Source organism: Lampetra planeri, chromosome 16, assembly GCF_965212315.1.
Source record: "Lampetra planeri chromosome 16, kcLamPlan1.2.h2, whole genome shotgun sequence".
In the NCBI taxonomy this organism is placed as follows: Eukaryota; Metazoa; Chordata; class Hyperoartia; order Petromyzontiformes; family Petromyzontidae; genus Lampetra; species Lampetra planeri.
The window spans coordinates 13,032,332-13,058,465 of NC_136122.1; the positions used below are offsets into that span (position 1 = coordinate 13,032,332).

General features: G+C 48.4%; 1 protein-coding gene across 3 annotated transcripts in view; it reads left to right on the forward strand.

Annotated features, from left to right (window-relative positions):
• Nucleotides 1-17,652: 17,652 nt before the first annotated feature.
• FBXO3 (F-box protein 3) overlaps nt 17,653-26,134 on the forward strand; it is a 121,504-nt gene continuing 113,022 nt past the window's right edge. Inside the window, exons 1-2 of one of the 3 annotated variants that reach the window (XM_078601660.1) lie at nt 17,653-17,888; nt 24,522-24,611. In XM_078601660.1, coding sequence (XP_078457786.1) covers nt 17,710-17,888; nt 24,522-24,611 — 269 coding nt within the window. In that variant the 5' untranslated portion in view covers nt 17,653-17,709. The remainder of the gene's footprint in view (nt 17,889-24,521; nt 24,612-26,134) is intronic. The other 2 variants (XM_078601658.1, XM_078601659.1) reach the window with 2 other exon arrangements.

Genomic DNA, 26,134 nt, shown 5'->3' on the forward strand with positions numbered 1-26,134 from the left:
CTCACACTCGCAGGGCCATGTAAACAGCAGTGCAGTGTGCGTGCGTCAATCAACGGACGAGAATATCTCTGCCCTGGCCACGTCTCAAATAAACACGAACAAAAAAGTTTGACCGACGCGAATAATAAACTTTTAGTTGCATTGATCAACAAATATAACACTTGCAATCTCACACTCACCCCCCCCACACACCCTCCCCGTATAGACAATTGGGGAATGTTCTGTTAGCGAGCACCTATTAATGTCGGCACGGCGCACGAGGAGGTGGTTTGGTTATCAACCCAGTGCTGATTGTTTACGAACCGCGCAAGGCTTGGGTCGATGTAGAGATTATCCTTCGCCACTGATGGTAGCCGTGGCCGGAAATTGAACACAGGTCGCCGGGTTCATAGCGCAGTGAGCGAACGGAATGCGCCACCGCTTCCCGCGAGCTACAGACAAAGATCCCCCGTGTAGGCTTCAGCAGTCTGTTGGGGCAAGTGCTGTGAGCGAGTACCTTATGAAGGCAAGGACAATACATGAGGGGGTGTGTGGCCAGCACCACGCCCGGTCATCTTTGTCTTCCCAATGCCGAGGTTTATATGCTGCACCAGGTACTCATTTGAGGCTGAGTCGACTTAGGCGAGGCTCAGGGCCGGTTCAAATAATCGTCACTGCCGTTGGTGGTCGTGAGCGGTAATCGAACCCAGGTCGCCGGGTTCGTAGCGCAGGGCGCTAACCGCTACACCACCGCTCCCCACACAAACACATGCACACACATACATACACACGCGCGCACATACACACATGAAGACAAAGATCCCCCGTATAGCCGTAACAAACTGATAGGGCAAGTGCTGTTGGCGAGCACCTATGAAGGCCGACACGGCACACGGGTCGGGGAGGGGGTGGCCAGCTCCGCGCCGAGCCGCCTTTGTCTCCCGAGTGGCGATGTTTACACACCGCACCAGGTACTCATTTAAAGCTGAGCCGATACACGCAAACACACACGCAGACACACACGCAAACACACACGCAGACACACACGCAGACACAGGCGCACGATCACAGCGAGCGCGGCCGTAATGAGCGAGAGGGATCATTCACTAACTCACTCGCTCTGTCGCCCTGGCCACGAAATGAACTCATCCCCCACCCACACACTTTGACGTCGCCTTTGCGAGGGCGCGCGCCTGGAGATCGTGCAGCGGCAGCAGGGAAGGCAGGCTGGCGGCACACCCCCCCACCCCCCATACCCTCGCATCTTTATTCATTCATTCAATCGCTCTAATTTAGTCCCTCACTCATTCATATACTCGCTCGCTCATTCAATCGTTAGCTCATTCAGTCGCTCACTGATTGAATGCGTTCACTCGTTCACGAACTCATTTTACTCGTTGATTCATTCACTCACGCGACCGCTCACCCATTCACTCATTCGCTCACGTATTAATTCACTGGCCCATTCACTCGCTCACTCACTCACGAATTAATTAACTCGCCAGCCCATTCACCCATTCATTGATCTATTCGTACAATCGTCGGCAACTGTCGCCAGCAGCCCAGTGTGACACTCGTTGGCTCTGCCTCTCTCTCTCTCTCTCTCCATCGGACACCGCGCATTGTCGCGTTACATCAAAGGACCCCATCATCATCACAGCAGCAGCAGCAGAGGATACGGCCACGAATGTCACACTCAAGCGGGGTGGCTGGGTGCGCTTTTTACGCGCCTCAGCGTCACACTCCACCGGTGACGATGATGACGACGCTGCGGATTGTATCGCCGGTGACGATGATGACGACGACGAGGAAGGGCGTGCTGTTCGTCAGGGTGTACCACGAGACTTTGCAGCAATGATAGAACTTTAGTCTGAGCATGCCTGTCGCGTGAAACCAAATTACCCTCCACGCCGTCATATGTATGGTTGGTGGGCGGGCGGGGGGGGGAACTTTACATTCGGAATGAATAAAAACAACAGTCAATATAATTTCGCACTTAATTCGCACGTTAGAGTCAACGAGAGTTTGTTAGGACATCACCATCACCGCGAGTCGCCTTTACAGCGCCGCTCGGCAAACCAAAGCATTCGCGTCTAAATGTGCCGCGCGCGTGTGTGTGTGTGCGTGTGTGTGTACGTATGTGTGTGCGTGCGTGTGTGCGTGTGTGTGTATATGTGTGCGTGTGTGTTTGTGTGCGTGTGTGTGTGTGCGTATGTGTGCGTGTGTGTTTGTGTGCGTGTGTGTTTGTGTGCGTGTGTGTTTGTGTGCGTGTGTGTGCGTGTGTGTTTATCACGGTGCAGCCCCGAGTGTTTGATCTGCCGCTAAGCTTCCTCGTGGGTGGATGAGTCGGCAAACGCACTTATCACGGTGTCTTATAGAAACGTGCACGGTATCGGTAGAGGGGGCATCTGCGTTGTAGTGTAGATGATGATGATGATAATGTGAATTGTATTCACACTGATGCGCTATGACGAATAAAATACGCTACATTTGCATGAAGGGCAATTGAAATTAATACGGGGCTATTGATGTGATCTGAACAAGGGCCGTTGCCCGAAACGTCGCCTATGCTATGTTTTGTTGTCCTTCCAAGGCCACGGGTGTTATTGCCGGCTGTGTTGAGATGTTAGTTGTAATTGAGTGCGCAGGAGTCTATATAGGATGTGAGTTGTAAGTTATTCGTATACGTTATATGGGAAGCGGTGTTCATTAGGATCTCTGCGTGATATTGCGATGATGATGATGATGTTCGGTGGAGAGTGATCTTGCGCTAGTAATAGCCACAATGAAAAATACACAAAATATATATATACACACACACACACTCAAATATACATACACACAACATACATACACGCACATATAAAATACAAAGATCCCCCGTATAGCTTTAACAGAGTGTTGGGGCAAGTGCTGTTAGTGAGGAGGACCTATGAAGGCCGGCACGGCACACGTGAGGGTGAGTGGCTAGCACCACACATACACACAGACACATACAACACACACATGCATACATGCAGACACATACAACACACATACAACACACACACATACACAGGCACATACAACACAGAGACACATACATAGAGACAAATTCAGATACACACACGCATACATGCTTGCAGACACACATTCTCACATGAAACATCATAAGGCGCACATCACTGATTGCTTTATGGAGCAAGCACTAAAAGCCAACTAACGCACACACATACACACAGCATCATACACACACATACACACATAATCATACACACACACATACAGAATCAGACACACACACATACAGAATCAGACACACGCACACACAGAATCACACACACGCACCCACAGAATCACACACACACATACACACAGAATCATACACACAGCATCATACACACACATACACACATAATCAGACACATAGACAAAAACAAAACTACAAACATACACACAAAAGACAAATGCGTACATGCACAAACAACACACACAGCATCATACAAATTAAACAGGAACACAGAATCCCACGCATAAACACACACACAAACACATGCACACATCATACATGCATAGACACACACACAAACACATGCACACATCATACATGCACAGACACACACGTAAAACACGCACTCACGCGAGTCACACATACAAAAAACGCCGCAGGAACACGAGAACACGATGTTTCACAACTGAGATTTGTAAACTCAAGAGATGAATCGAGCTCATAATAGAAGCGCTGTACCACACACACATACACACACATACACACACACACATACACACACACATACACGCACACACACACAAACACATACACGCACACACACACACATACACACACACATACACGCGTACACACACACATACACAAAGATCAAGACAAAGATCCCCCGTATAGCCTTAACAGACTGTAGGGGCAAGTGCTGTTAGCGAGCACCTATGAAGGCCAGAACGGTACACGAGGGGGTGGGTGGCCAGCACCACGCCCGACCGCCTTTGTCTCCCCAGTGACGATGTTTACACACCTCACATACACGCGCACACACACACATACACGCGTACACACACACGCGCACACACACACATACACACACATACACGCGTACACACACACACGCACACACACACATACACGCGCACACACACACACATACACGCGTACACACACACATACACGCGTACACACACACACACAATAAAATACGCATAAGACATCAAAGCAGGAGCAGTAGCGTAGCGGTTAGCACGCTCGCGTTCCGAAGCTGGCGAGTCCACACAACCGCCCTGGGTCACCCGGATACCCGCACTGACCAAAGTGGTGAAGTATGGTCAACACCCCAATCCCCCCCCCCACCTCCCTGCCCCCAGGATACAACCCACACGGCGTGAGAAGGCCATGTCGCTCCCAGCACATTGACTTCTCATGCAAAGTCCGCATTCAAGTGCCCAAAATCAGGGCTAGGAAACTTACAAGGTCGAGGTGGAAATTGAACCGCGATAACACACGATGGGTGATAACAAAAGCATTGCACAGACTGTTGGGGCAAGCGCCGTTAGCGAGCACCTCCAATGAAAGGCGGCGCCGTGCACGAGGGAGTGGGTGGCCAGCACCACGCCCGGCCGCCTTTGTCTCCCCAGTGGCGATGTTTACACACCGCACCAGGAACTCATTTGAGGCTGAGTCGACCTAGGGGATGCCGAGGACCGGTTCAGATAATTGTCACTCGTGTTGGCCGTGAGTGGGAATCGATCCCCGGTCGTTGGGTTCATAGCGCAGCGCGCTAACCGCTACACTACCGCTCCCCACTACGCACACACGAACACACACACATGAACACAAACAAAGATCATAGATAAAGACGAAGATCCACCGTATAGCCTTAACAGACTGTAGGGGCAAGTGCTGTTAGCGAGCACCTCTACCGCTCCACACTACGCACACACGAACACAAACACACACGAACACACACACACACATAGTTCAATACATTTGTACACGCACTGAATCGAACACACACACACAATGACCGCACATACGCACACACGAACACACACACACGAACACACACGAACGCACACACACGAACACACACAGACACGTGTCCCGCGCATAATCCACTGGCCACAAATCAGTACCACCCAAGGTAGCCAAACTTTATTCGTACCGATTTATCAGCGCGACCATTGGCAGTGAATTACCAGATAATAACCCGTACTCATTGCAAATGGTTATCGCACGATCGCCGCTTATTTGACCACGTCGGGAAATTGGCGCCGCTTCGCCTCTCGTGGTGCGGAGACGCGCGCGAAGCACCTCTGGTCCCGGAACTCGTGGCCTTCACAACGCGAGTTCGGAAGGGCAGAACACGTCTGGTGAAGAAGCGACAGAGATGGGATCACAATCTGACGGGGCACGCGGCAAACTCCCTCGCTGCCAACTCGACTGCTGCTGCCCCTGCTTGTGCCACTTCTACTGCTGCTTGTGCTACTTCTACTGGTGCTTGTGCTACGTCTACTGCTGCTGCTTGCGCCACTTTTACTGCTGCTGGTGCCACTTTTACTGGTGTTGCCAAATCTACTGCTGCTGCTGCTTGTGCCACTTCTACTGGTGCTGCTTCTTGTGCCACGTCTACTGCTATTGCTGCTACTTGTGCCACTTCTACTACTGCTTGTGCCACTTTTACTGTTGCTGCTTCTTGTGCCACGTCTACTGCTGCTGTTGCTGCTTGTGCCACGTCTACTGGTGTTGCCACGTCTACTGCTGCTGCTGCTGCTTGTGCTACTTCTGCTGGTGTTGCTGCTGCTTGTGCTGCAGCTGCGGGTGCTACTACTGCTGCTACTACTGGTGCTGTTGTCGGTGCCGCTGCTACTTGTATGTCTGTTGAACTTCTTTCGCACCGTACGTAGCCATCCGCGCTCATTGGAGGTGCGGGGCAACGACAACAAACTAAAGGTGAGGTTACTGCTACTGCTCGTGCTGTTTGCTACTGCTGCTGGTACTGCTGCTTGTGTTTTTTACTGGCGACGTTGCTGCTACTGCTGCTGCTACTCTCTACATTTAATGGCTGTCCCACACGTGCGCAATTGACAACTCGGGAAGCGACCCGGCCTCGAGACTGGTCAATGAATGAATGAGTGAATGAGTAAGTGAGTGAGAGAGTGAATGAGTGAGTGGTCTTCGGGGCGTCAAAGAGCGAGTGAGTGACCGTCGGGGCGTTAATGAGCGAGTGAACGAGTGAGTGATTGAATGAGTGAGTGAACTGGCGAGTGAATGCGTGAGTGAGTGAGTGGATGAGTGAGTGAGTGAATGAATTAGTGAATGAGTGAGTGGTCTTCGGGGCGTCAAAGAGTGAGTGAGTGACCGTTGGGGCGTTAATGAGCGAGTGAACGAGAGAGTGAGTGAGTGAATGATTGAGTGAATGAGTAAGTAAATGAGTGAGTGAATGAGTGAGTGCATGAATGAATAAGTGAGTGAACTGGTGAGTGAATGAGTGAATGCGTGAGTGAGTGAATGAGTGGATGAGTGAGTGAGTGAATGAATTAGTGAATGAGTGAGTGGTGGCCGGGGCATCAATGAAGGGACGGGGAGCGCTCAGCTCCTCCGCTCGCTGCGATCGCTGTCCGTCAATTTCATTCTCCAAACAACGCCGCAACCCTAACCCTCCCAACAAAATGATAATTTTTTTGCTCTACTGGAGGAATCCGATGAGCTATAAAGCTCTTTTTCCACAGACGTCCAGTAGTTTCACAGATGTCACCACTTCATCCACACTCTACCGCCGCCCCCACCAACCCAACCCCACAAAGCAGGTACCCCCCCCCTCTCCACCAATGCAAATGCTCGCTTCACGAGCTCGCTAAACACGGGCAAAGGAGGAGCGGACGCTTGCGACGCACGCCACGCCGAGGAGCGACGCGGACGAATCTCTCGCCACGCAGCGCGCAGCACGCGGACCAGTCCGCCTGTCGGCTGAAACAGACTGTTGGGGCCAAGTGCTGTTAGCGAGTAGCAACCTACGAAGGCCGGCACCACGCACGAGAGCGATGCTGCACACAAAGACAAAGACGCCCCCACCCCGCCCCCTGGATAGCCTTAACAGACTGTTGGGGCAAGTGCTGTTAGCGAGTAGCACCTAAACACGCACACACACAACAATAACAGCAGCAGCAGCAGCAGCATGATCAACCTGTCTGGCGAAAGAGCGACCGGCTAAACAATGAAACCGGCAAAATCAAACCTCGCAGATCGCGCGCGCGCGTTCTCAGTGCGCACGGGGAGAGAGAGAGAGCGCGCACGCGAACGGAGATGTGCACACACAGTGCGGCGGACGAGACACTCACTTGCAGCTGCAGCAGCAGCAGGAGTAGTAACGTTGGCGTGTGCGCCCGTTCCGGGTGGTTTTGTTGTTGTTGTTGTTGTTCTCTTCCCGACGCCCGGGGGGGACCGCAGGAGGCACCACAACAAAAAACCAGCGACTGCCGGGAGCTGTTCCGTGTGAACGCGCGCAGCGCGCGGTGCTCGCGGCGACGGCGGTGGCGACTCGGGGTGGGGGGGGAGATGGCACGGGCTGGGTTTTGACGCCACGCCAAACCGGCTCGGGTGGCTGCTACGAGGGTGCCGGACCGGGCTGGGCTGGGATGTGGCTGGGCTGGGATGTGGCTGGGCTGGGAAGTGCTGATGGAGTTGCGCCGGGACCGGCCTCGCTCGTGTGACAGGCAAAGAGACAGGAGGCTAAGAAAGGGCGGCGCGGTGCTGGCTGGCTGGCTGGCTGTGTGTGCGCGTGCGTGTGTGGCTGTGCGTGCGCGCTGCGTGAGAAGTGCGCGGCGCTCGCTGCGCGGGAGACGGAGCGGGGAGCGGGCAGCGTGGTGACGGCGCATCCGTGGGACCCGCCCCGAAAGATGGCGGCGAGGCGGGCATGTGGTGGTGGTGGGAGGAGGGAGAATAGAAAAGAGAGAGAGCGGGGAAGAGGAGGATGGACGAGTCGAGCAATAGAGACGTGCGGATGAGCCGTGGAAGATGGCAGAGGAGAGATCAGAGGAGTGCGTAAAAGGGCTTCTTCACACGTGGTGTCATCGTCGTTCTTGTCATCATCATCATCACCATCATCTGCATCATCATCATTATCAAACAGAGGCGCTCATGTTGCCATGGATATGCACACGGGGTCCGCTACGCGCCGTCACCTCACCGCACCCCCACTCCCCCACCCACCGCTCATTCACGTCCTGCAACCACCTCCCGTGCACCCCACCACCCTCCTCCCCACCACACACTCCCCCGACTCCCACCCACCGCCTCTCCCCTCCCCTCTCGCATCACCTCCTCCTCCTCCTGCTGCTGCTGTTCTCAGCGTTGCCATGGAAGCCGAAACAAAATGCGCGCGCGCGCAGATTCCAGGACTGCGATGATGGAGGAAGAAGCGCGCAGGGACGCGAGGGCGCAGAGGCACGCGGACGAGAGACGGACAGAGAGAGACAGCGAGAGACAGAGAGAGACAGCGAGAGACAGGGGGAGGCGGCGAGAGACAGGGGGAGACGGGGGGAGACAGGGGGGGGAAGAGATGGGAGAGGGATCGGGAGAGATGATGTTAGGGGAGGAGGATGATAGAGAGAGAGAGGATCGAGTTCCGCTCGCTCAACGAGCGGGAGACGTCGCGGCGTTTCGGGAGCAGCGTGCGGGAGAGGAGGAGGCGGAGGAGGAGGCCACGCGCTCCGTGGATATGCGGGCGCTCTATTCATAATGAGCCTCGGAACCCGGTCCTAACCCGGACCTTACACGAACCCTAACGCTAACACGGACCTCAATCTAATGCTACTCTAATGCGGACCTAACTCTAACCCTAACCCGGACCTAACTCTAACCATATTCTGACTCTAACCTTCGTTCCAACCCTAATCCACATTTTAAACTTCAGTCCTATGGCTCGTAACTGTATCCCTGACGCGACCGTAACCCTGACTCTAAACGAGTCCTCATCAAAACCATCACTCGATCCCAAACCCAAAAACACCCAAGCCTATCCCGTCGGGAAAAAAAACCCCCATAGCCTTATCTCGTGTCGGCCCGGCGGACAGACATGCATTGTCGTCAATCCGACATCACGGTTTGTGTATGTCATGGTGCAGCCATTCAACACAACAACAACAACAACTCCAGGTGATATACGGTGAACGATTTAATGTTGAAAAAATTACAAACGAAGTTTCAGCCTGATGGGCAAAATAAGTAAATAAATGAACTGAAACGAAATGAGGCGAGAGAGAAGGATGGGCAGATGGGAGAGAGAGAGAGTGGGAGAAAGGGGGAAGACGTGAGGATGGGAAGATGAGGAGAGAGCAGTTGAGAGAGACGGACGGATGGGGGGGGGGGGGGCGAGATAGAGAGAGGTAGTTGTAGAGAGAGAGAGACCGAGAGAGGGAGGTAGGCAGGAGGGTCGAGGCTACTCTCATCCCCCGGGAGTCGCGCCCCGGGGCCAGCGGTATGCGCGGAGCGGGCGGCAGTCGGAGGCATCCATCACCGCGGGGCTGGCACTCAACGTTGCTTTTTTTAAAGAGTAAATAACAAAAAATAGCGCAATAACGGAGGCGAGGAGACTCAGCGGGGAGTCCGCGTGCACACCGCTGTCGACGGAGTGAGGTTGGTGAAAGTGCGTCGGGCACGGGCGGTGAGGTCTGGAGCTAGGCGAGTGTTGTGGGGGTGAGGGGTGAGCATGGATATGGGGTGGGCTGGGAGAGGTGTGGGCATAGGCAGGCGGTGAGGTTAGAGAGGGCAACAGCAAACAACGTTAAGGGAGACGCGGAGAGGGGAGCACGAACAGGGGAAAGCGAGAGAGGGAGAGAGACGAAGAGAGCGAGAAGAGCGGCGAGCGATGACAGCGGAGGGTAACGCGAGACGAGAGAGGAGATAAAAGGAGGGAAGGCAAAGGCGGACGGGGAGAGGGGAGCAGCGCTGACTTCCCTCGACCTGAGCAATGTGTACTGACATATCCCGCCTCCACGTGGCGTGCCAAGACTTACCCTGTGAGCGGCAGTAGTATCATACTGTAGCAGACACAAATTTTGCCGAATAACCGAGCATTTCTTTTTGTTCCTTCTGATCGAAAACAACGGAGGGAGGGAGGGCCGTGCTAGTTGTGAACAAATACAAAATAACGACTTAAAAAAACACATTGGCGATTGCGTGCAAGGGCACGTCTGCTCTCTGTAAGGGCACGAGCAGAGCACATGCCCACACTGTGTGTGTCTCCTGTGGTGGGGGGGGGGGGGGTATCCGCGTACTATCCAGGAGAATAATTGCTTCGCTGTAAACATCACCTTGCTCGCTGTACCGTCATCGCATCGGCACCAATTTGCACCGCTGAAGAATTCGCCTTTACTGTTTGTACAAGGCGCGTGGAGCGCACGCACGCACACACACACAGGCAGCTACGTCTAGCAACAATTAATTAGTAGAAAAACAAACTGGGCCGAACTAAGAACTTTATTTGATTTGTGCCGGGGTTGTCTGCAGGGGTTTATTTCATGCCGGAGCTCCGGGAAATATTGCGTCCGGATTCATTTGAACGGATCCTGGGACCCTCCCCTTCCCCGATCGCCTTCACCAACCCGCACTGACCAGCGTGGTGAAGTATGGTCAGGCAACGCCTATGCCCGACTCGGCGTAAGAATTCCCCGTCATCCAGCAGTGGATTGAAAATGGCTGCACATTACTTTTGTCGTAAAATACATGAGGACCCGTATCTTGGAGAGAAGGTCCTTGACAATAACATCTGGCAGTTCACCAGCATTGATTCAAGCGAGCCTGACTCTGCGATGAGACACGGCGTGTCGAAACCGGAGCAGGCTTTGCTTGCCTTGAATCAATGCTGCCGAAATAATGCACTCCCAGAAGGCCGTCTGAGAATCACTTTCATGTTCACGTGGAGACACAGATGTGCAGGATACATGTTGCCTAGTTGATATTACGTGTTCACATTTATATTATTACATTAAGCAATAAACGTGCTCGTCTGCGAGGTGGCTGAATGATGGCAGCACAGCAAGTTGGTTCGTGAATCCGTTTGTGTGTGCAGCTCCATCACCCACTCGCGGAGCTTTCTCCGGACACTCTGGTTTTTTTACTCCCACGTGCAAAACATTAATTAGAAATTGATCAGAAAGGAATTGAAACGCAGTGAGGTTTTCGTGCTTAATTAAGTCATTTTATAATAATTATTGATTCAAAATGAATTGGTCAAACATGGCAATGTAGCAGGGCCCTTCCGTAAAACGAAGCCTTGAAATTCGGCGAGATTTCCGTCGGCAAAGAGGTGACATCGCAAATAACACTTTTAAAGAACACATTGGTTTCACACATTTGAACGAAGTCTATTTAACTATCCAAGAGAGCCACACTGAGTAATCGGATTTTATTTTTTTATTTCCGGAGAGTACTTCTGCTGCTTCTGCTACATTATGCAGTGTTTATTTGTAAGACGTTTTCAGCCCCAATTAGTGATGAGTTGTGTTCATTATTATTATTCACGTGGGGAGGAGGAAAGCGGAGCACGGGAAGACAACATCCCCCACGCCTTGCGTGCGAGCAGGGTCAAATGAACGTGACCGAATAGCACAGAAGGGCAGCCCTTCGTAGTGGCGTGGTCACTGCTTGTGTTAAAATCGCGTGTTTAAACGAGAACGCCACGACGTATTGACAACAACAAAAACAACAACGGTAACCAGTCTTGCCTTCAAATGACATCCACGCCTGTGCTGCCATTAGCGAGTCAGTTGGCCAGAGTTAACAATAATAATTATTAGTATTACATCCCACAGATGCTGCCGTGGTGTGTAAATGGATAAGCCACACTGGGCTTATAATACAGACGTCACCGATTTCAATCGATCAGCACGGTTGGCTACGTACGGTGCGAGAGAAGTCGAACACACGGACATACATGGGCAAGCTCCGCAGGTCCCACAGCCCTAGCTCAGTCCACTCCAGCAGCGTGAATGTGCACGCCCGCGGTCAGTGGCCTTGGCCGCTTGTTGAGATTCGTTCTGTATCCCCCTTCTGGCAGATGTCATTTTAACATTCCAAGTACATAAAAAAGCGTCACTTCTCAAGTGTTAACCTGCCAAAAAAGTTGTGTTTTATTGGAAAGATAGCAGCAGCAGCAGTAGCATGCTGCAAAAAATATGTGAAGATTATTTCAGATAATTGCCCTTCAACGTCATTCTAACTGAGGCTGAAGGGACGTTTGTTGGCAGGTTAACGAAAACATCCCATTGAAAGTTAGCGGTTTAATTGTGTTTCGTTATTTGAGTGTGCAATGTGTGTGTGTGTGTATATATGATTCATCCGTCAGGGATGCTGTCTTCAGCCAACAATCACAACGATTCTGTCATCGTTAATAGGCTGACGTCTCTCTAAGAAGAATGGGGCATGGCTCTAGACGTGGTGATGCTGCGTTGGTAGTGATGCACACAAGCACAATCAACATAAATAACCCTCAACATTTGCCAATAACATTGTGACCTTAAAATTGCACTTCATGAAGAAGGGTCATTGCCTAAAACGTCGTCTATTATATATTGAAACAAAAGCAGAATCGTGCCTCACCATATTCAATGGCATACACATTGTGATTGGTGACTGAAGACTTAATCTAAAACTAAACTATATATTTGTTGTATTTTACCAGGTAAAGCCCACTGAGTTTAGAATAGGCGGCTTATCTTTAGGTGCATGTGTGCGTGGTGCTGACCACCCACCCCCTCGTGTTTCGTGCCGGCCTTCATTGGCGCTCGCTAACAGCACTTGCCCCGACAGTGTGTTAAGGCAATACGGGTGATCTTTGTCTTTGTCATGATGTAAGTGTATGTCGACGTTTATCTGCATGTTTGTGTAAATCTTGTTCTGGTGCTACATGCAGTAGCCCATACAAGTGCTCCTTGTGGAGACATTAAGACTTGGGGCTGCAGCCCAATTGCTTGTTATCGGCTAATTAATATCAGCACACGCACACGACACACACACGATTCACACCACACACGCAATGATGCTGTTGCACACGGACAAAAGCGGGTCTTGCATTTAGCGATTTACTGAGTAAGATGAAAACAAGATGTTGTGTGATAATTGGTTTTTTACCCTTCTATCTGGCAACAAAACTGACACCTTTTTACAAGGAGTCATGTTTGCATAGACCGCAATACCTGCAGTCATAATACAAACAAAAGACATAACTCTGATAATGTGCACTGTCCGTGAAGTTGATTGGTCCACACCCGAGACAGCTTTCCTTAGAGCCTAGTCTCACATGGATTGGACCAGATGACGCCAAAAGATGTTGTGTGTTTATGTATTTTGTAATGTGAATGAGTTTCTTCGTGCCAACAACCACGACAGATGATTAAATCGGGGTTAGTGATGGATTAGTGAAGGAAGCTTTGGTAAATTGCACGGAGCCAGTATTCAGTCGACCATATATGGTCGAGATGGAATTATTGTATCAATAACAGCTGATAAACCATCAATATTTATATAGCACGCATGCCACTGCTGATGAGTGACAGAAAGACGGAACCCATCCGCCATTCTGTGGCTCATCCAAAATCTTGATGTTTTAAAGCATTCTGTTGCGTAGAATATTTTTGGAAGGCCAATAGCCTAAAATATGTTGAAAAGATATATATTGAAATCAGGAACGGATGGTGGATAATTATTAATTGCACAAAATGGTCCTCTATGGCACTATTATGAAACATTCCTGTTTTTGCGCTGACAACCCATGGCGTATATGGAAGCCACTTACCAATAACATCTGATAAACCAACTGTCTGCTGATGAGCCACAGTAAAGGCGAAACCGGTCTCGATTCGGCCAGTTTTAATGCTGCTGCAGAATGGCTAACCAACCGATGTACGTACTGATTTTCTTCAAACTATTAGTTTTGCTTTATGTGCAGATACGAGAAGTGAAGGTGATGTATTCATCACGCACACATACAGCAGCCCATATGTTATCGCCGCATTAGTATACTGTGTTTTTACACAGAGCATCTATTTTCCATTGCTGCCCTCATAATAGTGTATCGATTTTAAAGTTTGCCATTAATATTAGTTACATCTGTCCCTGTTTGTAGCGCCGTGCTGCATTTCGGTTAATTTATCGTTATTATCATTATTGAGCCCGTATTGACCGCGCTACTGTGTGTGTATGTCTGCGCACACGTGGAATGTTATAATAGATCATGTGAGCAGGTGTGGGTATGCATGCGAATAATAACGTGACTTGTAAACCAGACATCTATATGTGCGAGTGTCTGTTTATGTGTGTTTAATGGGGGGGGGGGGGTGGCACAGTGGTTAGCGCACTGTGCTACCAACCCGAGTTCTATGAGTGAAAGCTGAACCGGTCCCAGGCCCATACCTAGGCCAAGTACCTGGTGCGGTGTGTAAATATTCAGCATTTGGGAGACAAAGGCTGCCGGGACTAGGGCTGTCCACAAAACCCCCTCGTGTTCCGTACCGGCTTTCAAAAGTGGTCGCTAACAGCACATGCCTCAAACGTCTGTGAAGGCTATAGGGGGAATCTTTGCCTTTGATCGCTAATTTGCACGCGGCTCGATGTCGAGCAGAGGAGCTGTCCAATTCAGCACCCCGCTTAACCAACAACTCCTGTAGACGTATGAACACGACTCTTCGAACATGATAGAAAAAATATGGGTGTTCTATTACTTAGCTTGGCGTAGCCTCGGCCTCATGTGATTGCGCAGTGCCAATAATATATTGAATAAAAGTCAAACGAGTCAAAATAGAGTTTTGCTCCAATGAGTGTGGAGCGATGTTAATCAATCTCCTGTTCACCGTCCTCCAGCCAGTGGTGGATTTTCCACATTCCTATGCTGGGGTTTAAATTTGTATAATCATTTATTGTTGTTCACCAATTCGGTTTTCTCCACACGTGTTTTCCAGTGCGAGAGAGACGGGTTTTGGCGCTTCTCATTTGGTGATATAAATATTTAATGAGTCCATTGGTTAAATCGCAACGTTGCTAATTGCGATGAGAGCAAGGCAAGAATCGTTAAGAAGGCTAATCACACCCAAAACAACGACAACCCGTGATACAGCTGTATTAAAGCGGGTCACACACTGATCAGGATTCATCAGCGAAGTGTAGACACGCTGTCCTCTTTGTCAATTCACGGCTGGATGAAGGCCTCTCCTCACACCGTGTAGATTGGGGGGGGGGGGCATTGATTGATCATACTTAATCACGCTGGGCAGTTCGGATCGGTGAAAGCTGGGAGCATAGACGTCGGAGCATAGCACAGTACAACAATTGATTTTGCCGCACTGCCCCCTGCTGTTGCTCACAGTATAGCCCCGGAGTTCACAAACGCACGTTTACAGCTTTCCAACATCAAATCTTGCCAAGTGGCTCAGCGGTACAGCGAGTAACTCGCAATTAGAAGGTTAGAAGTTCAAATCTTGGTTGGGGGTTGACTCAGCCCGTCATCCCTCAAGCCAACGGTGGTTGTCTTATAGATGAAGGTGGAATTTCGGCAACTGGCCCTTGGCTTTAAACAGGCGACAATCACCACGAAAAAGGGCGCAGCGGCGCCGCGGTGGCGAGATGTTCACTTCCTCACGTGGCATACAGGAGACCGTGGGTTCGATCCCGACCCTGACACTTGTATATTTGGAGTTTGCATGTTTTCCCCGTGGTCACGTGGATTTTTCTCTGGGTCCTCCGGATTTTCACTCCACATTTCGAAAGGTGCGTTTACAGTATTTGGCTTCTATAAATTTCCACTTGATAAGCCACTTTGTTAAGCTATTATTTGTGGCCAAGTCGCTACTGAAAAAGAGCTAATTATTCGTGGGTTCTATATGATAAAATAAAAATAGCAGTAATGAATGCTCTTTTAAGCAAATCAATAACTCTGATTCCATATGAAGTGATTTAAATACACGTTTCCACTCCTAGTCCACGTGGGCAAATTTATATTAAGTTAAGTTAATTTTGATAAAGTCACGTAGAAGGGAAATAATAAAATAATAATAAACAATACAATTATCACGATGTTTCGATTGCAACACAAGCAATCATCTTGCTGTGGTTTTCACACCTGATGATGATTGCTTGTCTTGCAATCGAAACGTCGTGAGAATTTTATTGTTTTATTTTTATTAATTTATTATTTCCCTTCTACGTGACTTTACCGAAAGAACCAAGAAGATGAATCCCTGCAGTCACGAAAGCTTTAAATCGAAATTTGATCATAACACAATTACAAATTAGGTTATAGAAACATTAAACAGTTGTAGGGTGACGATTGTACGAATATATATCTGACTTGTATTAATGTGTATACATGTGAGTCTATGGTCTCTCTAATAGTCTACTTGAAGAGATATAATTCCAGAAGTTTGGGGTATTAACAGAGAATGATGTAGACCAATATAAGTAGTTTTTTGTTCTTGGTACAACGACACGAGCACTTCACATATCTTAGTTCATATCGTATATGATAGGCGACGTTTCGGGCAACGGCCCTTCTTCACAGCACACAGAGAGGCCAAAGATGTAGTTTTATTGACGAATATTGGGTGTTTTTGTTAATGTATGTTGAAATTCTTTCGCACCGTACGTAACCAACCATGCTGATCGGAGGAGCGGGGTAAGAACAACAAACTAAAGACAAACAGCAGTTCTTAAGAAATTAATATTAAATCTAAAACAAATTGTGCCAGTGAGCTATTTCCACTGCAGCAGCAGCATCACCAAATCACATGTTTAGTGTAACATGGGATGGATGTGTTTTCAAGCCCACATTTACATTGCCCAGTGCATATGGAATGTTAAAAGTGCATGATGCAATCTTGATTTGGAGCTTTCGTGACTGCAGGAATCCATTTTATTGTGAAAATTCGGTCACAGTTCCTATGATCACTGTTACATTGCTTTTATGGTTTTATTTTGGTGATTTTGAAAGTTTTTTGGTTTGGCCATGTTTGTTTGTTGTAGTACGGAGTTAGACTGATGGCCTTAATCTAAGTTGTCTTGTGGTTGTTGTTGTTTGACTTGCATCCCACTGGGATTTTTGCACACAGCGTTGGTGTACGGTGCTTTTTCTGGAATATTTTTTTGCTGTTTTTTCCTGGATTTTCTGTTTGCACATAGTCACTTTAAGATGTTTTCTTGTTCATGTTTTTGTTTTTTGTTTGTTGCGGTTGCAACCCATTCAAGAGCCGAATTGCTCACAGAGCTATACCAAATAAATGAAAATGAAACTGAAATCCATACTCTTTGGTTCTTTCGGTAAAGTCACGTAGGTATAAAATAAAATAAATTATACCACCGTGACTTCACGTGATGCATTTATATGTAAAAATTCACAAGTGGGTATACATACACACACTTTTTACATTTAAAAGTTCACATAGGCATATTTAAAGTTGAATTTATATTTCATAGTTCACATCGGCAACTGTTAAATACCCATATTTATATTCAGTACACTTGATAAGCCTGGCTTAAGATAGCCTTTACATTCCCCAATCCACATAAGCACAATACCCCGCCCTGCATCACGGGGGGGGGGGGGAGAGGTCGCGACGCGATTGGCTGCAACTTTCTCGTGATTGCAGCCACGACCAATGGGATCGCGGCTCGTTCGCCCATCGCCGCCGCCGCGGTGGTGTTGGTGGGAGAGGGGGGTTCGGTTGGCGCATGCGCAGTGCGTGCGGCCGGGTAGCATGGCTTCCCAGGATGTTATAGCAGCAGGAGGTGGTGATGATGGTGGTGATGTTTGTGATGAAGGGGGTGGAGAAGGAGGCGATGGAGGTGATGGCGGGGGGTGGAGGCGACTGGACGCGATGCCCGGAGACCCGCTCCTTCTCGTGCTCGGGATGCTGGACTACACGGATCTGCTGCGGTCTGCCCACTTGTAGTTTACAAGCCTCGCGTGGCTGGTGTCGTTTCACGTTCTTGTTGTTGTTGTTGTGGCCGATGTTGATGTTGTCATCGGCATACATTGAGAGTGATCGTAGAGTCACCGATGAACAGCACCATCATCATTGGTGTCACACTGCACGGCCCATGGTGTGTGTGTGTGAATGTCGCTGTTGTGGGGTTCATGATGACTGCGAGAGTGTGCGTGTAGCTAACAGCACTTGCCCCAAACAGTATGTGTAGACTACACGGGGGATCTTTGCTGTGTAAGAGCGAGTCCGCGTACTAGTCTCCTGAAACGAGTAAACTGTGATGCGGTGTGCAATTTGGGGAGACAAAGGCGGTCGCGTGTGGTGCTACCCACCACTTCCGCGTGTACCGTGCCGGCCTTCGTAGGTGCGAGACGCCCCAAAAGTCTGAGTGATGCTGTGGCATGGTTGTATTTGTGAGCATATTGTGTGTGTGTCTTGAGTTTGTTGTGCCCGTCTGTGCAAGCGGTTACCAGTGTCCCCGAGTGTATGGGACTGCACGCACTCACCCTACCTGTGCACACTATCAGCTCTGTGTGTTTACCTCTTGTCAGCGAGCCTTTGACACTTCACGTGTGAGTCGAGGGGGGGTTGTTTGCGAGTGATTTTGAAAGTGTTGTGTGTCTGCGAGGTACGGTTCGATTAACGCTGCGCTTCGAACCCGGCGACCCAAGTTCGATTCCCGCTCACGGCCAACACCGGTGACGATTATCTGAACCGGTGCGGTGTGTAAACATCGCCACTGGGGAGACAAAGGCGGCCGGGCGTGGTGCTGGCCACCCACCTCCTCGTGTGCCGTGCCGGGCTTTATATGTACTCGCCAACAGCACTTGCTCCTACAGTCTGCTAAGGCTACACGGGGGATCTTTGTTTTGTGTGCATGTTTGTATGTATGTTTGTATGTATGCATATGATACCCATCTGTTATATTGATAATGGAGAGCAACACAATGCACCTAAATGATAATTTTTTATCTAGTGAGAAAGGCACAATCATAATATACACAGACATGGAATTGTTATGTTCGTGCAGGAATATTGTACAGTTATCTAGGGCGAAATGTATTCCATGACTCAGGAATCTAACCGTGTTTCAGATGCAGCGATGCAATGTCCAGATGTCACACTTGATGCGTTAAACTCTGCCCTTCGCAGTAGGCAAAGGGAAACTCTTCCAGGGCAGATGGAATAATAACTGCACATTGTCAAATAATATTATTGGTTCTTTCGGTAAAATCACGTAGAAGGGAAATAATAAAAATAAAACAATACAATTCTCACGACGTTTCGATTGCGACACAAGCAATCATCGTGATAATTAATTGTTTTATTTTAATTATTTTATTATTTTTATTTTATTATTTCTCTTCTACGTGACTTTACCGAAATAACCAAGAATATGAATTCCTGCAGTCACGAAAGCTTTAAATCGAAATTGTCACATAAGTAGCACCAATTGTTGGAACGAAATTATCTGACCCATTTGCTAAATAGTTTTTGCTGCAATTAATACTTCAATCATGAAGTAATATTCTCAATCATTCGTATTTCCAATAACAGGGATTTTAGTGATTTAAACATTACAAACTAGCCTTTTGCCCGTCCAAGGACGGGTGTATTTCGATAAATCTGAAACTTGCAAGCAAAAAAAGCAGACATCGACGTGATATATTCATTGCAACAATTCGTGTGCAGTTTGTAATGCCGCGGTGACACAGACCTATTTCATTTAAATGTTATAATCCCTTGTTCATCATGACGTCCTTTTTACTTCTATGTCTCAATAGCGTTACGGAGATCACGTGACGCGTAGTGAGGGTTGTAAGTTGACGCTGAGGAGGGGGAAGGAGGCGCCTCGCCCCCCCCCATGTGGAGTGACGTCAGCCGCTAATTATTGTTAATGGTGGGGGGTGTCCATTGGAGGACGTCGCCTCTTCATGATTATTGATGAGGGGGGGTGGTCCATGTTGGGGACGTCACCTGTTCATGATTATTGATGAGGGGGGGTGGTCGACGTGTAGTGACATCACGTGCGGGGGACAGACATTCTTGGCTGTGTCCCGCCCACCAGTTCAGTTTAGTTCCAGCTGCCTAAGTGGATACATATCTGCATTTTGCTGAGATGGCATTAAGAGGCTGAAAGAGAGCTATCCCAAGAATTTGGTGGAAACCCACTGACCACTCAAGCAACTGCTACTTCTGCTTGGTGGACCCTTCCAAACGTCGGACTGGCAAGAATGCACCTGCTGTCACGTATCCGGACCTTCCTTCATCCATCGTGCCACACTGCCATGAGTTCCCCATACCCACTCCTCCGCAGAGAGTGCAGCCATCTTTAGAAGAGAGCAGCAAGTCAGAGAGCGAGGAAGACGTAGATCCAGATGACAATTTCAGAGGTGGAGCTGAGGAGAGAAACCCATACTACCCCAACCAAAGTACCTCAATGACTTGATCAGAGATCTTGGTCTCACCAAGTCCATTGCTGAGCTTTTGACGTCTAGGCTCAAGCAGTGGAACTTGTTGGATGAAAGTGTGCAAGTTGCAGATCAGAGAAAGCGTCACTAACCTTTTTGCAGCTTCTTCACCCGTCAATATGGGTTCTGCTTCTGCCACAATGTGACTAGTCTGTTCGAGGCAATCGGAATTGCCTGTAACCAGAATGAGTGGCGCCTATTCATTGACAGCTCATCCAGGAGCCTCAAAGCCGTGCTGCTCCATAATGGTAACAAGTACCCATCTCTTCCCCTGGCTCACTCGGTGCACCTCAAAGAGGATTACAACAGCATCAAGACCTTGCTGGATGCCTTGAAGTTTGATGAGTACGGCTGGGAGGTCATCGGAGACTTCAAAATGGTGGAATTCCTGATGGGTCTCCAAGGTGGTTTTACCAAGTTTCCCTGCTATCTTTGTCCTTGGAACAGCAGGGACACCAAGGCGCATTACCACAGGCGGGACTGGCCACAGTGGACCGAGTTCTCTGTGGGGAGGAACAACGTCAATTGGGAGCCACTGGTGGACCCCCGGAAGGTGCTGATGCCACCACTGCACATCAAATTGGGCCTTATGAAACAATTTGTCAGATCTGTAGATAAGGAGTCGAGTACGTTCAAGGCTTCCCTAAGCTGTCTGAGGCAAAGGTCAAAGCCGGTGTCTTCGTCGGACTACAGATAAAGAAGATCCTGGAGTGCAATGAATTCCCCAAGAAACTCACTTGTAAGGAGAAAACGGCTTGGGACAGCTTTGTCGCAGTGGTTCATGGCTTCCTGGGCAATCACGAAACTTTGTGGAGCTGGTTGAGACTCTGGTGAAGAACTACGGCACAATTGGCTGTAGGATGCCCCTCAAAGTCCATATCCTTGTTGCCCATTTTGATCAATTCAAGGAGAACATGGGAGCGTACTCGGAGGAGCAATGCGAGCGCTTCCACCAGGATATACTGGACTTTGAATGCCGCTACCAAGGACAGTATAACTAGAACATGATGGGGGCTGATTCGTGAAATTGATTTACGGTATAGTCGTAAATCTCAAAAAACTACTCACTTCTAAACCTTTTGTAGTCATTTTTGTATTACTTCTACCTAAATACCTGTTTATTTGTATTCATATGTTGTTGTTTTTCTGCCTTTATGTGAACGAAAATTAACAAATTCTCCTTTTTTCTCATTGAAAATAGGTACATTGCAAAATATCACTGCCCTGGTCACAAAAGCAAAGTTTGTGGGGCATAATAGCCATTTTCTTTACTTTTTAGGCATAAGCAATAATGCAAGAACGAAATAACGCTTATTACCCAGGAACAAAAATTGTGTTACATAATGTAACCATTGGTTTTGGGGAGAATATAAATACAATAATTTGGCAGACAACTGTCCTTCACAAATCCGTCTCTCCACAACAAAAAAGAAAAGCATTTCTTACGCATCCTATCGGGCGCACTTGCTTCATGGGAGTATAACATTTCAGCAGCGTTTGTTCAGATACAAGCAAACTCTGGACCGGTTTCGAAATGACGGTGTCTCATCGGCAATAAACAGACTTGCCGCTGATTGCATAGGCATCGTTTATAATAAGGTTAGTGTCAGAATCGGCACGAGCAAACCACAGTGCCAATGCTCCCACCTCAGCTGTTTAGCATTAAACAAATAAGTTTTGTCTGCATCTACGGGCGCAAGGAAACGTTCGACTTTAATTTGAAGTTGCAATTAACAAGTGCACATTCACGCCGCCTGTTAATTTCCGCACGCTTAATTTAAGAGAAAACGTTTTACGTTGCCAGACAAAAATGTATGCGTCATCGCGATGAGCGGCACTTTGTACCAGGCCCGATTTATTTTTGGTATCGTAGACCTGGCCCCAGTTGGTGTAGCATATGGCCCTTCTGTTTACGTATTCATAAGCCTGCCAATGTGTTTTTCGCATTTAAAAAATTGTATTAAAAATATAAATCAAAAGCAATGCGGCACACGTTATGGTACGTTTTCCTTTAATTTCTAATGCATTTTAAACTACTTTTTGAGATAAAAAATAGCAATTTCTTTTTGGTAAGTGTAAGGAGATGTGCAAAACAAAGCTGATTGGAAGTAAAAGTGTAGTGTTGGGCGATATAAGTTCACATGAATATTTAACAGCGCACGTCAATTTACCTCTGCCACATGCGCTATTCTTTACACGTCAACACCCGTTGAGCTTCAAACATTGTAAGGAATTCACATTACTCCCACTACCAACATAGGACCGAAGATTAGCGTGCGCGACCAGGCCTGTCGAACATGATTGACACTCGCCCCAGGTTTTGGGATTGCATCTTTCTCTGTTGGAGCGTCTTATAACCTGGAGACTACATTGACGCATTTCACCTGTACCAAATCTGTATCTGGTCCCGTCAAGTCAAGTTTATTTTCACCAAGTGAGAAAACGAGAGATCCAGGATGGGTCTCGTTTGCAATAGTGACCCCGGGGTGATCAAAATGACTAAAGCTAAAGAAACTAAAGGACAGTACTGAAGCGAATAGCAATCCATTAAAAAAGAACTGTGTCGCATTGGAAATATACATTTTTCACAAACATTCATCAATGTTCAGTAATACATTCCCTGTGGCACGAGGCGGCTTGTGCAGATATTTGTTTACACTGATCATACGATATTAGAATTTAAGTTATATAAACATTGAACAGAAAAAGGGTTTGAAAGTTTCGTGCAGCAATATAAAGCTGAAATTACGTTTCTTTGTATCATATGTTTGTTTTTTCTAGCGTCTATTTTAGATCTCCTGTGTAAAACAGCCAAGCAGCTGGCTACACGGGACCATCATCAATTTAACAAATTAAAAAAAACTCAACACTCAAACTTGGGGACATTTTTTTCACATCTGAAATTTTAGCGCTCGTTTTTTCCCCACCGAGATATTGGTAACCGTATGCTTCTTGCACCATTTTGCATTTCCCGTGCTCAAAGAGACTTTCATCTTTGCGAGTTCTCTACCCACTTAGAAATAAAGTTCAGGCGCGTACATGCGGGCCTGGTCGTTGAAGTTGTAACATTGTAATTGAAAACTAATTAATCTCTTCTGTAACTATTGCTGACACAGGAATAATAGCCTCCAACCGCAGCCTTATTGAGAAGTTTTTTTTAGGTGATAATAAAACCACCTGGCATTTAAAAAATTTTGCGAGGTAACTTACTTTTATGGTGCGCTGCATGAATTTCCATTTGGTATCATCTTCTATTTTAGTTAATATCTCACAGCATTCCCATTATATTGTATGTCGTTTTTCATTGCATGGAGTAATATCTGGCAGAAGGAAGGGAGCAATGGCAGTGTGTGAGAGCAAAAACCTCAGACAATGACTATGTGTGTATATGTGTATAAAATGAAATTTGTTTAATATATTTTTTCCTAAATTTTTTTGTACATTAATTGTGCCACTAATTGCATTTTGGAAAAGTGAACTGGTAAAATTGAGTTGTATTTTTTTTTAGAAATCCGATTGTAGTCACGAGCAAAGTGCATCGCGATAGTTGTCACATCCTTACGAAGACTAATCTCGCGGCTCATCGATCCCACTTCATGCGATGGTCGTCTCCGTAAAATATGACAAAATTGCGTGTCACGGTGTCACCGTTTTATCTCCCTTTATAAACGCGGCACGTGACACGTTGTGAATTACGGGCGACCTCCCCGTTCCACGCCACCCGCTCTCGGCCCCACAAGTGAAAATTACGGCAATTATCAACGACCCCGTTGCCGGCTGGCCGGTGGGAGGTGGGGTGGGTGGCTGTCTTCTTGGTGGCGTGGCCGGTAGTTTGCGAGCCGCTCATCCGACCGCCTCCGCTTATCCTGGCTCGAACAACGACGGATCCCCCCCCTCCACTCCCCCCCCCGCGGTACCGTTAGACAATTAGCGGGCTGCCAAGCGCACCGACGCTTTGGCAAAACGAGCACTGCCCCAAAATGTCGGGGAGGGGGGCGGGGCGGGCGCGTCGCTATTATCTTTAATTGTCTGTAACGTTAGCGTCGTTATCTCCGTTAACCCCCGCAACCCCCCCCCCCCCCCCCCCGTGGCCGTGTCGTTTGTGCGTCTCAGCTGCGGCATGGTGTGCAGGCGGCTGCGGCAACTGGTGGAACACGACGCACTGTGGAAGGCGCAGTGTCGCCGCTACTGGCTCGTGCGACGGTGAGCCGCCAACTGGCACTACCCCCCCTCCACCACCCGCCCTCCCCACCGGCCCCTACCCGTCCCCCCCTCGACCGTGCGGCCGCTCGCTCATGTCCCGTCGGTATCGCCGAGAGTCTGTTGTGTGCGGCACGCTCGGAGAGGTTTTGGCTTGAACGTGCACTCTTTTCGCGAGCGAGTGTTTTTTTTTTTTCCCCGCAAGTTAAATATACAAAAGCGATGCTTGCCGTGGAGTGATCGCACCCAGGACCCTGAATGCGTGGCGGTTCAAGCAATAGTCCAAGTTTATTAAACCCCACCACGCTTATGTCTACCCGAGTTAGATTCCCTCTCACGACCAACAACAGTGGCAAACATTTAAACTGGGCCTCCCCTAGGTCCACTTCAATGACTTCCTGGTGCAGTGTGTAAATATCAACACTGGAGAGACAAAGGCGGCCGGGCGTGTTGTTGGCCACCCATTCGTGCGCTGTACCGGCACACGAGAGAGGTGCTACTCCGCTAACAGGACATGCTCCTACAATCTTTTGAGACCTATACACCCGGGGTCTTTTTATAGTGTGTGTCTTTTATTCAAATAGCCCTCATTCGCACCCAAAGTTTACCTGCGAATTAATTTCGAGAAAATATTGACTGTGCAATTATAGGCTTTGTCATTTTAACATGCTGCACACCTACGTGACTTCGCGTGCGGGGTATAAATATTTCATAATATTGAGGAGGAGGAGGAGGAGCTTGCCACCTTCTCAAGTTTAATGAAAACCAAAACATTTGGCATGTGACATTTGTGTAGGAGTCGGAGCATTTGGCCCCGAGGACAGCTTTAATACGTGCACAAAGACATATTAGATGCCTGGACAAATCTTTTTTTTTTCTCTTGATATCACAATGAACGTGATAATTAACTTCATAAATGCCACATTCGGCAGAGGCGGCGATATTATAATTAAGTGGCCCCACAGAGCTGTGTTCAGTTTTTTGTTGTTGCTGCCACCATCAAAACGGAAGGTGGATTTTAGCCTCGGATTTAAAATAACCGCCAGACCCTAGTGCTCATTAAAGTTAATCAGAGTCGTAAATCTGAGAGATCGACGACCGTGCAATCATTAGCCCGTTGCAAATGTCCACAACTCTCTCCGAGTGATAAACCACGGTTGCGTTAACACAAACGGTGTGCTTGTTTTTTAATAATTGCTTTAATCAACCCCTGTGTGTGTGTGCGCACGTGTGGGAAAGTAGCGAGCGGTATACAGCGGTTAGCGTACCACGCTACAAACCCGGCAGCCCGAGTTCCATTCCCGGCCTCGGTTAACATCGGTGGTGATTCTCTGATACCATTCCTTTGTTCATGTAATTATCACCTAGGTTGACTCTGCCTTAATGAATACCTGGTGCGGTGTGTAGTAAACGGTAGCACTCGGCGGGACAAAGGCGGCCTGGGAGTGGTGCTGGCCAAACCATCTCGGGCGCCGTGTCCGCCTTCATAGGTGATCGCTTAACAGCTCTTGCCTCGGTAGCTTGTG